Source organism: Anolis carolinensis, chromosome 3 (genome assembly GCF_035594765.1).
Source record: "Anolis carolinensis isolate JA03-04 chromosome 3, rAnoCar3.1.pri, whole genome shotgun sequence".
Classification (NCBI taxonomy): Eukaryota; Metazoa; Chordata; class Lepidosauria; order Squamata; family Dactyloidae; genus Anolis; species Anolis carolinensis.
This window is the reverse complement of record NC_085843.1, coordinates 262,620,382-262,633,618: the sequence shown is the minus strand read 5'-3', so window position 1 is coordinate 262,633,618 and position 13,237 is coordinate 262,620,382. Positions and strand designations below refer to the sequence as shown.

Sequence of the window (13,237 nt, the reverse complement as noted above, 5' to 3'; positions counted from 1 at the left end):
CAAAGCATTTCAGAAACTTCTCCATGAATAGTAAGAGCTTACACAACTCAAACTTTTCAATAGTGCATTTTAACAACAATGTGTTATAAAACAGGCAAGGTTACACTTGATTGGCCAAGGGTGAACTGCATGGAGATTGTTTCATATGGCCTCTTTTTGCTTGGCAATATGAGTTTGCAATCTGATTTTGAGAATGTCTACACAATACATTATTTAAAAATAGTCACAAGGCACCAGATTGTGTCTTATCTTGAAAGTTAAAAAGGGCTAGTACTGGTTAGAACTTGGACAGAAGACTGCTAATGAATATCTGGTACTATAGATCATATTTCAAAGGAAAAAATTGGAAAAAGAATAGTATTCCTTGCCTGAAAGTCATGGAGTCGCTATAAGTCAGCAGGTAACTTGAGGCACAAACCACACACACATAAGTCTCCAAGTTGGTGGTGCTGAAGACTGCTGCACAAAATGCTTCTAAGCAGAAGGCATACAATTATCCAAAGAGCTACATGGCTTGTCACTATTACACCTTTTTTTTTTTTTTTTTGGCCAAACAGGCCATCAAAAGTAAAAAAAAAATTAAATCTAACAAAATGGGCCAAGAGCAGCCAAAAGTACATGGCAGCTACAACATTCAAATGGTTAGACTTTCCTCTAAAGAATCCTAATTCTTGTTGGGTGCTGAAAACTCTCATAGGTGTTACTATCTATCCTGAATGTCAGTAGGTGACTTGTTAAGTCTGTGGTCTAGATATCACTATTCACCTTACATTATTAACCTACATGGAACATACTGGCTCAAAACAAAAACATAAAAAACAAAATTCAGATTTTCAGAGTTGGGAGGTAGCCTCACAAGATCTGGAACCATATAGATTTCTCCTTCTCCCTTAAAGTGCCTGGTAAAAGGAAATTAGGTTATATTAAGGAAAATATGATATTGTAAGAGAGCTTTGCCAAACAAATCTGATATTTGCAAAGCTTACAGATGGGAGACACCGGAACATCTGTGGTAATTTATCATTAAAAATGTTTAAGAGAATTCAGCACAAGGCTGACTTTCAAAAAGCTTAGCTTTTAATATGTGAGTGTTGAGATTCTTTTAAAAAGTTCTTGATAGAAGCGACCCTTTGGCAGCAATGTAGAAGGAGAAAATAGGGATGATAGCAGACAGGACAAAATGGAGACAGCTGCTTTAATAATATCTCACTGCAAGCACACCGGCTCTGTCTCCCTTGTAGTGCAAAGTTCACAAATATGTCTCCTTCTCAGTGCTGAAAATGGATTTGGATCTACTTGGATTCCATGAGGACAAGGGTCTGCTCCAAATGATAACTGGCCAAATGTGTTTGGCAAGACAGATGTTGAATTTAGTATTTTGTATTTGCCAGGAAACAGAGGATTTGGTGGCAGAAAGTGTTAGAAGATTCAGCAGCCAAAGACATGTACCAGCCAATAAAAAGAGCAGATTATAAAGGGTGGATTTGAGATATCTGCCCTATAATATTGCTTGATATTTCCCCCATAAGCACTGAATTTCTGGATTAAAGTCCTCACAGCTATGGACTTTGCAAATGGCATAGCCAAACGAGCCAGGTTCAAACATGTAGGCCTTTCCCACCATAAATGGCACAGTCCTCAGATGACAAAGAGCCATCATTATGCTTGAAGAGCAGGCTTTAACTAGAAAAGGTACAGAAAGGGGGCAACCCAAAAAATCAAGGGGTAACTTCAACATGAGGGAACTTTCACTATTTGTAGCTGTATAAAGTAGGACATAATAAAAGTGCATAAAATTATGCCCATCATGGGCAAAATGGGTATGAAGAAGCTTTCTCCTCCTTTTTGTATTAGTAGAACCCAAGGCTGAAGGGTGAGAAACTCAAGAGAGAAAAGTGCTTCTACATCAAGCACACAGTCAAACAGGAACTTAGTACTACAAGATGTCACTTTGGTTGCCCATTTAGGGCTCATCTACACTGACCACTTTGATTGGTATTAGCTTGTCAGCAGCTAAATGCCTAACCCAGGATTTGGGCTTCCCCCTGACTTGGGGGTCATGAAGACAGTTGGACTTGTACCTAACCAGAACCATTCATAGCTGTCTTGTCTTCCCTGGGTTCAGGTATCCTGTCACCCCTCCACCAAATGTCATGGTGGTCTCCGGCAGTGAATGCCACCTACCTTGTTCTCGGTGCTCTGGGTGATGCCAGTCAAAGTACCAAGGGAGGGGGGAGGGGGGTTTCAACCTGCCCGCCAAGACTCCTTAGCAAGGCAGTGCTCTGGCTGATGTTGCCAGAGCACTGAGGAGCGAGTAGGTGGCATGTTGCGGCTGTGGATAGACACAACATAGGAGTCAGGGGAAATTGCATTTCTTGTGAGTGTAAAAGGGACACTGGACAAATTCACTGAAAAATGCTAATAACCATAATGCATAAATGCATTCCTTTACATTACAGCCTCCATATCTGAGAGGAATACTTTCCTGAACTAAGGGTATATCTACACTATAGTAAAGGTAAAGGTTTTCCCCTGATGTTAAGTCCAGTCATGACTGACTCTGGGAGTTGGTGCTCATCTCCATTTCTAAACTGAAGAGCCGGCGTTGTCCAAAGACACCTCCAAGGTCATGTGGCCAGCATGACTGCATGGAGTGCCATTACCTTCCCGCCAGAGCGGGACCTATTGATCTACTCACATTTGCATGTTTTCGAACTGCTAGGTTGGCAGGAGCTGGGGCTAACAGCGGGCGCTCATTCCACTCCTGGGATTTGAACCTGGGACCTTTTGGTCCACAAGTTCAGCAGCTCAACGCTTTAACACACTGTGCCACCAGGGGCCCCATCTACACTATAGAATTAATGTATTTGACAGGAAGAACACTTTTTGCAATCTTCGTTTAACTGGCTCAAAGCTATGTAGGTTGGTGACATGCCAACACCCTCTGGCAGAGAAGGCTAAAGACCTTGTGGAACTATAATGCCCATGATGTGGTGTCAAACTGTATTAATTCTACAGTGTAGATGCACCCTTAGGTTCTAATTTACCTAATAGTACTGGAATTACATATCCATATAATCCATTCTCAATTTTCTGGTCTTTTTCCTTAGCTTTATATACTTAGAGGTCTGCAGCCAATTACAGGCTGGTGAGTATAGAATAGTTAAAGTTGTTCCATAATACTCATTCTTCATTGCACTTCTCTATCAAGCTTCTTCCTCTCTAGTTAGGTTCCCACTGCTACTCTGTGACCTTCCCTCAGCAACTGAATATCTGGTAACTTTCCTCCATTAGATTTTTGTACCTTCAGGAAACTCTTTGTAGTTATCAGACTGCTCCCCTGAGAACCATGTGATATTTTAATCCTGGCCAAATTGACAATTTTTCAACCCCTCATGTGCTGCAACTAGCTTGAAAATGTTTTTGGAGTTATCGTCACAACTGCATTGTACAATAAGTTATGATCTGGCCCAAGGCCAACCAACAAGTCTCATGGCAGAGCAGAGCTCTGAACCATGATGGCTGAGATCCTACATCAAAGGCATGGAAGGTAATGCTCCATGCCTGCAACTCTATAATTCTTTTCTTCTTGCAGTTGTCAAGCTCTGGGGGTTACTGCTACATCCATTAAATAGCTTTGGAGGGGGGAAATGAGAGCTAAGCAAGCAGTGAGGATTGCTTTTTTCCACACTGCAGTTCACTAGTCTGAGAGCAAAAATGAAGAAAGTTGCCATTCCTCTTCTAGTCTCTTGAGAAGTACATTGGGGGTGGAAAACAGTCCCAGCTTCTTGGTCACCTCCTTTCCAACCACATAACACTCATAGCCATGACACCAAAAGGTTTATCAGATGATTTACCTGCCCATCAAATTTGGGGCTATAATAACTATCAATCACAACCCTATATAACACTTCTAGAGCAGATTCAGCATTTATTTGGAAGGTCTTGGACAAATGGTCATTCCCCCCCCCCCCCCCCCAGCTCATGAACAGCTGAGGTCCTTGATTGTCCATATGCTGGATTGTCCACAAATGTTGATGTTTAAAAACTACATGAAAACACAGAGAGTTTTGCAGTAGCTTTAGTGTTGTTATTCCCTTAGGGCAGATCGCAAGGGTGCGATAAATAGCCACTTGTGTTCAATACTAAACAAGACTTGGATAACCTTGAATCACCCATTTGTATATTGCAACAGGATTCCAGGTAACAAGTAACTTTTCCAAGGCTTCCTAACATTATTCTGCATTAGGAACAAATAGTCTCAAGCATTTGTAGTTACTTCTCAGTATGTATAGCTAGACCAAGTGCATAGTCAACTTACATTACATTTGCCATGAGAGAATCAAATCCAAACTATATATTGAATGAAATCTTCAAAAGGTACATTGTAAAACCCAGGGCAGACACTAGTAGAAGCTTCTGTCCCTTGAAATGGCTTAATTTGTGAAGTAGAGCACAATTATGGTGTTTTATGCCACTAAGCTGCCTTTCAAATAAATTATGCATTCAATATGTAATTAAGGTTCCAAGGTTGGCACTTTATGTGTGCTGACATTTCTAATATATAGGCAACCATTAGCAAATGCATACCATAGCATTGGCTGGACAATGGAGTGAATCAAAGTCTAACTACCTTTGGGTAAATTAATCATCACTAATGCACATTTTCATTTATGTGAATTAACAAAATAGTCTGTAATTGTCTAATAAATTTGTTGGAGAATACAGAGACTTAGATTTATAATAGTTCAGCATAGACCATTATTCAATATTTTATTCCAAGGCAGAATGCAGCATTAGATCATTCCCTTAAAGAAGTACCAACATAATTTGAATGATAACAGAAATTCATCCATATTAATTTTGATCCAAGACTATTTATAGAGAAGAAGAAAATAGCATGGAACCAGATCAAGGAATTCCCCGAAATACAATATCTTGAAAAGAGATGTGTGTGAAGACATTGGCGTGAACCCTGTTCCTATTGCCAAATAGAGTAGAACCATTTAAACAATTTACTTATGTGCATGTTGACTCACTATTTGGCTTACAGATTCAATGTTTTTATCTTAGAATTTGCCAATAGGATTCAGGCCATTGTGTCAGCAGTTCCTGGAAAAGCTTCTGCCAAATTAGGATCTGGATTCCACTGTTAGTCCCAACTAGCGTAGAGCCATTGAATTAACTGATGAATACTAAGTGAACTATTAGCTAAATCTCATGAATTCATTGGGTTTACACTGGTTGGGACTACCAATATGAATCAGGCTTTAGCTCACTCTAAGGATGAGGGAACATTAAACAATTTTGGACAATATTTTAAAAATGTAACAGTAGCCAAGAAATCTCTCTTATGTTGTAGGCTATGGTGGATGACAGCTCACTGTCCATGTTTAAAAAATAGCATCAATTCACATATACAATTATAATTCTATAATTATAATTAAATTCCTATCATTCCAGTTTCACACCTCTATGCAACATATTTTTAAGATTCCTTCAACCCAAAGGAAGCTGAAGAATTGAGGCACTTTATCCCAAGTTTCTTTTGACTTCATCAGCTCTTGTTCTACCTGCTGAAAATGTCTTTAAATTCCAAGATTGGGAGTATGGATAGTACTCCACACTTACAATGAATCCTAGAAGCACTAGATCCCATTTGATCTTGGAAGCTAAGTGTGGTCACCTTGGATTATTGGATGGGAGACTGGCAAGGAATACTATGTACAGTAGGCTACATATTCAGAGGAAGGAAATGACAAAATCACCTCTGAGTATTCCTTGCCTAAGAAAAACCTATGAAATTCAAGGTGTCACCATAAGTCAACACACACATAACAAACCCTGGATTAGTATGCAATATTAGCGCAAAGTTGTGATGTAATGTAGTTCATGTAACCCATGTCATATAACTCATGTCACAGCTCAGCAAGACATTGTGAAGCCAGCTGCGAATTATACCAGAATCATTACACCGGTGGTGAAGTGCATTAAAGCGCTGAGCTGCTGAACTTGCAGACCGAAAGGTCCCAGGTTCAAATCCCGGGAGCGGCTTGAGCGCCCGCTGTTAGCTCAAGCTCCTGCCAACCTAGCAGTTCGAAAACATGCAAATGTGAGTAGATCAATAGGTATCGCTCTGGCAGGAAGGTAATGGTGCTCCATGCAGTCATGCCGGCCACATGACCTTGGAGGTGTCTATGGGCAACGCCGGCTCTTCGGCTTAGAAATGGGATGAGCACCAACCCCCAGAGTCAGACATGACTGGACTTGACATCAGGGGAAACCTTTACCTTTTACCATTATTTAAAGGATAGACTCAATACAATATAATAGTAGAGCAAGCATACCACTTTCAAAAGTTAATCAACCAATACTGAGAAAAATGTTTACATTAGGACCTAATAATCAGTCTACCTTCTCCAAAATACACTTCCTTGTTTTCTTCCTATGTCAAGGCAGTGGGCTCACATGCTCCTAAGGCACGTTTTATAGTTATTGTAAAGACAAGTCTATCCTTTCCCCTAAAAGATAAATTAACAGATGAAAAATATATTCATCCGGTATGTGGTTGTTGTTTCATGCTGTAGAGTGGTTTGAAATGTTTACTTTTTAAGAAATAATAAAAATAATGTTTAAAAATACTTGAAGGGGCTACTTAAGTTTTAAAAAAGAACAGAAAGCAAAGCTGTGATCTCTTTTTTAAAAAACACATGTATATACTTGAAATTATGTGTAGCAAAATATCACAGTTCCTTGTATAGTCCAACAGCGCCATCCAATGTATGCTTACTCAGAAATCAGTCTCACTACAATGTGTGGCACTTACTCCCAAGTAAGCATCAGGATTGTAGGCGAAGTGTCACACCTACTACCCAGCAAGTAAATGCTGAGTGTTTTTCCTCCTAACATAGGAGTCAAAACTGTACTTTTTCAGTACCCTTTAAACCTACCCCTTCAAACCAACCAGTAATGGGGACACTGGTCATCGGAAGACTTCCCCAAAGCTATTTATGTTGAAATAAACTATCACAAAGGCAGCACAAACAGTTCTTGTATGAATACAACCAACCTGCCTCTTCACACAGATGTACAAAGTCCCACTTTCCAAATACTCATGGTGAAATAGTTTATATTCTGACTTCAGATGTTTATATTGATCCATTTGCTATCCAAGGACTAGGATTTAAGAACAGCTATGCCACTTCCCGAATACTGACTCTCCGAAACCCTGCGAGGTTTCTTGGAAATGTAGCCAAATTTTTATTCCTGAAGCAGCTGCCAAATGAAAATATGAAATATCATTTTAAAGAATGGGAGGGGATCTATAGAGATTGTTCAACAGCAGCAGGATCTTTGCTTTTCCAGAGTTCAGGGAGTCCTTGGGTATTTATCCAACCCTTCCTTTAAATGTATTGCTGTCAAACAAGTATCTAATGTCAGCGCCGAGACACTCCAGTGTGAAACAGTAGTCTACAATTTCGGTTTGCTTTGAAAAACTTATCTCATTATAAATTGCATGTGCAACAATCTATATTTGCAATGGCTTTGCTCAGAGAGAAAATCATACTTGAATGAGAATCTTCTGCACAGATACTTAAAATGCATTTCCTTCTAAAGCATGTATACATTCAACATCCACACACACACATCCCATATCTATATGTATCTCATATATATACATCTCAGTATCTCAATAAGCCCCCTCTTCACATTACTTCACTTATAAAATGCTCAGAAAGCCTGTCAAAAATCAAATGAAACAACACTGCATGGCTTATTTAGAAAAAGGCATACGTTACCAGATGCATTGTTGAAGTTTCTGGATCACCTGCAGGAGAAAAAATGGGCTAGAAATCGGATGCTGCCACAGTATTCCTGAGTATTACACAGAGCTGGATCTGACTGTTGCAAAATACCAGGCAAGTGTGAGGCTGAAAAACCTTTGAGTTGAGCTCACTCTATAGGCATCAGAAAGCCTCAAAGGGGAGAGGGTGGAGGGAAGAGGAGAAGAAGAAGGAAAAGAAGAAGGGAGGGGAAGCAGAAAGAGGCAGCACACAAATAGCTAGATGAGAAACTTCTGGCACCTTTCCAGCTCAGGAAAGAATTCACTGTAATTTGGAAATATATAGAGAAGGAAATGAGGGGAAACTTAGGTTTACAGATGGATTTCTCCCTGCTTAACAGGCTCTGCAAATATGTGCAGGCTTTATCTCAGCTAATTTTAACAATGCTGTTCCAGAAACAATACTTAACAAATGTAACTCTCTTTACCACAAATGTACATACACACACACACAAACACACACACAGCTGCCTTACTAGCTTCCCAAGATACTAGTACCGACCTCAAATGGATCATTCCATCAGCTATTTTCTGAGCATTTTATTAATCCCAGCACAGAGCTATAGCAGCAAATCTAATTCCTTTTATGCCTCAAAGTGGATTCATAGCTTTTTATAAGGCACTTTAGACATATAAACAGATTTATTTATGTCAGTTGTGTATTTCTGATAGTACCAAGAAGCTAAACTATGGTATTCCACCTCACTTCCCACCTCCCATCCAATGCCCATACATACTTAGGATGATCAAAGTGGTGAAGGATTTTTCAGTAATAGCATGAAAAGAATTGAAATAGCTGTCAACATTTCAGAAAAAAATAGTTGGCTGATGTTTATAATTGCAACTAATATGAATATGATTTTTCCTGATTTGGAGTCAAAACACATACTACAGTTACAAAAGAGAAAAATCCTTGATTTTCATGGACAAAATGTGGTGATCTTCCTGCAATGAAAAGATATCATTTCAGTTGAAGTCCTTAGTGACTTCTCCACTCCAAATAAAATTTGCTCTGGAAGTTCAGAAACCCTGCAGAGCAAATATTGAGAATCTGGCAAGTGTATCCACCATCCATGTTGCACTGTGACAAACCTTTCCATCAATGGAATGTGTAATAGGATATAGCCCAACGATTTGAATCCCATTTAATTATGGCCAAGTTGTCCCCTTAACATCAGTAGGAGAAAAGCATGACTAATATAGCCTTGGGCCCGTTCAATATTAGCTGAGCATTTCTTTTAAATGTATTAAATAAAGCCATTCATGTCAAACTTAGATAACCATGCATAACTATGCATGTCAGATAAAAGCACTGGTACAGGGGGAAAGTCTTTTCAACTACTCAAAAACTTGCTTATTCACTGAACACCAAATAGTTGTGTTTTTTTTAAATTTCAGTTTTAGAGTTCAGAAAAGCAACCAAGATGATTAAAATGTGTTTTTCCCCCATGCTTGCTCTTCTTACTGTGTATCCCTAAGGCTGAATTCACACAACTGTTTTCCTCCCATCAAGAACTGTTGTTTTTTAAGTCACTCACCCCCTGCTGAAAACTCAAGTCAAACTGAAAACTGCGAATGGCCCAACAGGCATTCAGTTCCCCAGTCACCACACAAAACAGCAAACTTCAGGTTTTTAAGTCATGCTGTGCCAAGAGCCAAACAAGTGATACATTAAACTCTTCTCAAGAAGCTGATCTGTTTCTCAAAAGAACTCTTTTTCTTCATGGAGTAAAAACTTGTAAACAAATGGAAGTAAATAATAATGCTGCATTGAGAGGTATTCACATTTGAATTAAAATAATGGATTTGATCTAAAGATTCAGTTCCTCAAGTGAAAGCAGTTCACTCATTATGGACTCCATCCACCGATGGGAGCAATACTACATAAGAAAAAAAAAGTTCCTATAATCTGAGGAAGGCAACCTTTGAAATAAAGTCCTTGTGTGTTACTCAGTGCTTCCTTGTTTGAAGAATGGCACACTGGTCTAGATTTCAACCTATTCTATGAAGGAAGGACCCCTCAATGGATTGTATTTCAATGTCAACATTGACACTGAAATACAACACCGCCTGAGCTCTGCAAGTGCAGCATTTTTCCAAATGAAGCAGAGAGTGTTTGAGGATCAGGACATCCATAGGAATACCAAGGTGCTTGTTTATAAAGCTATTGTCCTCCCAATCCTATTATACACCTGCAAAACATGGACCATCTACAGACATCACACTCAACTTCTGGAATGATTCAATCAGCGTTGCCTCAAAAAAACCTTGCAAGTCTCTTGGGAAGACAGGCAGACCAATGTCAGCGTGGTGGACGAAGGAAAGACCACCAGCATTGAAGTGATGCTCCTACGCTATCAACACCACTAGACTGGCCACGTTGTCTCCCAAAGTAGTTACTACACTCCCAATTCAAGAATGGAACACAGAATACTGGTAAACAGCAAAAGAGATTTAAAGATGGGCTTTAAGCTAACTATGGCATAGACACCGAGAACTGGGAAGCCCTGGCCCTTGAGTACTCTAGCTGGAGGTCTGCTGTGACCAGTAGTGCTGTGGAATTTGAAGAGGCACGAATGGAGGGTGAAAGGGAGAAATGTGTCAAGAGGAAGGCATGTCAAGCGAACCCTGATCGGGACCTCCTTCCACCTGGAAACCAATGTCCTCACTGTGGAAGAACGTGCAGGTCAATAATAGGTCTACACAGCCACCTATGTACCCACTGCCAGGACACTAGACCTGGAAGACAATCATACTCAGTCAACGAAGGATCGCCTAAGGATTAAGGAAGGACCTATCCAAGGCATCTATCCTATTTCAAGGATAGATCTCAGAAACCTGGAGTATTTCATGTGACTTTCATATGGAATGACCTACTGGAAGAGTTTTGAAAACTGTATAGCACTAAAGACCAGTTTCTTCCAGCAGTTCCATGCAGATGATTGTTAAATGGATCTTCTTGCCAGTCCCACAGAACCCCATCATTCAAAAGACCGATTTTTAAGGTGAATTTCAAAGGTTGGAGCAGGAGATGAAGCATAGCTATATCGCTGATGCAGGATCTTGGCCTACATTCTATTGTAATGTTGCACCTGCTGATATTCAAACAATTATTTCATTGATGTACTTACAGTACAAACCTATGCATGAGGAGTAATGCTCACAGGGTTCAGTATAGAGTTCAATTTAAAAACCTGAAGCACAGATTATGTGGAATTTCCCCTATTTTGCTTTCATGCAAGTTGCTAAAATATACTTTGCTACCATGATAGGGCATGTAAAATCTAAGGCAACTGCCTCTGCAGCAATTATGCCAAATTTCTCACTTTTACTCTTTCAAATTAAATTGTCCCTTAACTGGAGAGTCTGAAAAATATATACAGTAGATTTATATTTTGAGCAGACTCAATACTTAGACTACATCTACTGATATAAATGAGAATTAAATTGCCACCTTGAATCCTGTGCAAGGAGGAAGGCAGGAGATAAGGGAGAAAGAGTCATGATTTACTTGTGTGCCATTGATTTGGATGAGCCTACTCTTAAAGTGTGACTAAAGTCTGGATGCAGCCCAATATTTTTAGTACAAATGACATTTGTCTGAACCAATTAATGAAGGCACACAATGATATTTTATCCTTTTTAAAAAATGTGTCCCACTGTTTTGTCGCAAGCCTTTGAATACAGCAGTGTTCCATAACCAGCTTTGTGTCAGACCAAATAACTGAAAGGTATAAATAGCTTAAAAGCTTTCCACATGAAATACCTGACTTGTTCTGCAAGGCATCCAACAAGATACAGCTTCATTTGTATGTGTGTGCATGGTTAGTTGGCTCTTCTAAGGCCTCTCTCACATTTGGAATTTACAGCACATTCTGAATTTGAGGCTTAATGAGAAACCTGTTGGCGCCAGCAAGCTTCTCCAGTTAAAGGAGTGAGGAACCTTCTCATCTCAATCCCAGTCACAGAAGAGATGAAGACAGAGAGCCAGAACCACAGATGTTTTAACAGGGAGAGTTCTTTATCAAAAGTTAGAGAAGCCAAAAGAGAGAAGCTGTTGAAGTAAAACTTTAAAAAATGTAATATATAGTTCATTCTGCTTGCTGGAAAAGGAGCAGAACAAAGGAAACAGTGGAGTCCAAGAGCTTAGTTGAGTGATGGGACTCCACATCTCCTTTCTTCTCCTGTGTGACAGTTATTTCCTACCAGAGAGTTAAGGAGTTGTAGTGGCAGAAAGATCATGTGGTGAGGAGAAGGTAAAGAACAGTAATGTATATTTGCACACTGAATGAAAACAGGAGTATCTCTATGCTTGAAACATCCCATCAAGACACAGATGACAGCCATTGGATTTGTTTGTGCAAAATTGCATATTGTATGTTTTGTTTTTCTCCACAGAAAACCAGACAAAATATACTGTTCCCAGTGCAAAGTCTCATTCCCACATTTTCTTTGCAAAAATCATATCTTCTTGTACGTGTGTATTTTTGAACATATAAATTTATACAAAAGAATCGTGGTTGAAAGTTACAGTAAAATTCTCATATTCTTGCACTGCTGAAGTTATTCTCAAAGGTATGCATCCCTAGTGGGATGATTAAAACGTTCCTTCACTACAATTCTCAATCCAACACTGTGGCAAGATGCAGGGCATGGATGCTTGCCCACCCCAAACATCCCTCTGCCTTTCCCTCCCAGAAAATGTTTTGGATACATGAAACAGTGCTACACAGAAACTACATCAATTAGCATTATTTATGGAAAAGCTTCAGGAACACTGAGAAAGATCTGACTTTAAAAAATCACGAGTCAAAACTGCCCAGGGCTTTGAGGAGGTAAGGTAAGCCCCAACATCTGTTACTACCTTGTACAGCAAACTGAAATCATTACTTTATTTTCCGACCACAATAACTGCTGATAGTGAGGCCCTCCGCCTTGCCTCTTAAAGACACCACACAAAATAGGATCAGACTGGTCATTGATCTGATCATACTGCACTTGTCTAGCTATGCTCATATTTATTTCCTGGTGGAGGGCATGGAGATTATTCAATAACATATTTACAAGTATTACAACTAACCTATTTTCCCTTTAACCATACCCACTACCCTTCTCACACATGGACAAACCCAATATCCCCAGCTGTAAAACATTCCTCCCACCACCACCTCTGTTGCTTGGCTGAGCACAGTTAAGGAAAATGGGATTATGAAGAGGGAAAGGGCCACAGAAGAATGGAGCCAACTGGCTAGATGAAAGGGCCTTGTTGGCCAGATGTGGCCAGGAGGTTTTCTATCCTTACTTTTATCAATTTATCCTAGTTTCAAATATGCATTTTTTATATAAATGTTCCTCTTCCCAATTTGTTATTGCTGGGGACATAGCAATAAATAT

General features: G+C 39.6%; 1 protein-coding gene across 2 annotated transcripts in view; it reads right to left on the bottom strand.

Moving 5' to 3' along the window:
* Positions 1-8,129, bottom strand: part of schip1 (schwannomin interacting protein 1) — a 510,540-nt gene extending 502,411 nt beyond the window's left edge. Inside the window, exon 1 of one of the 2 annotated variants that reach the window (XM_008106099.3) lies at positions 7,800-8,129. In XM_008106099.3, the coding sequence (XP_008104306.2) occupies positions 7,800-7,808 (9 nt within the window). In that variant the 5' untranslated portion in view covers positions 7,809-8,129. The remainder of the gene's footprint in view (positions 1-7,799) is intronic. The other variant, XM_008106101.3, reaches the window with a different exon arrangement.
* Positions 8,130-13,237: the final 5,108 nt, after the last annotated feature.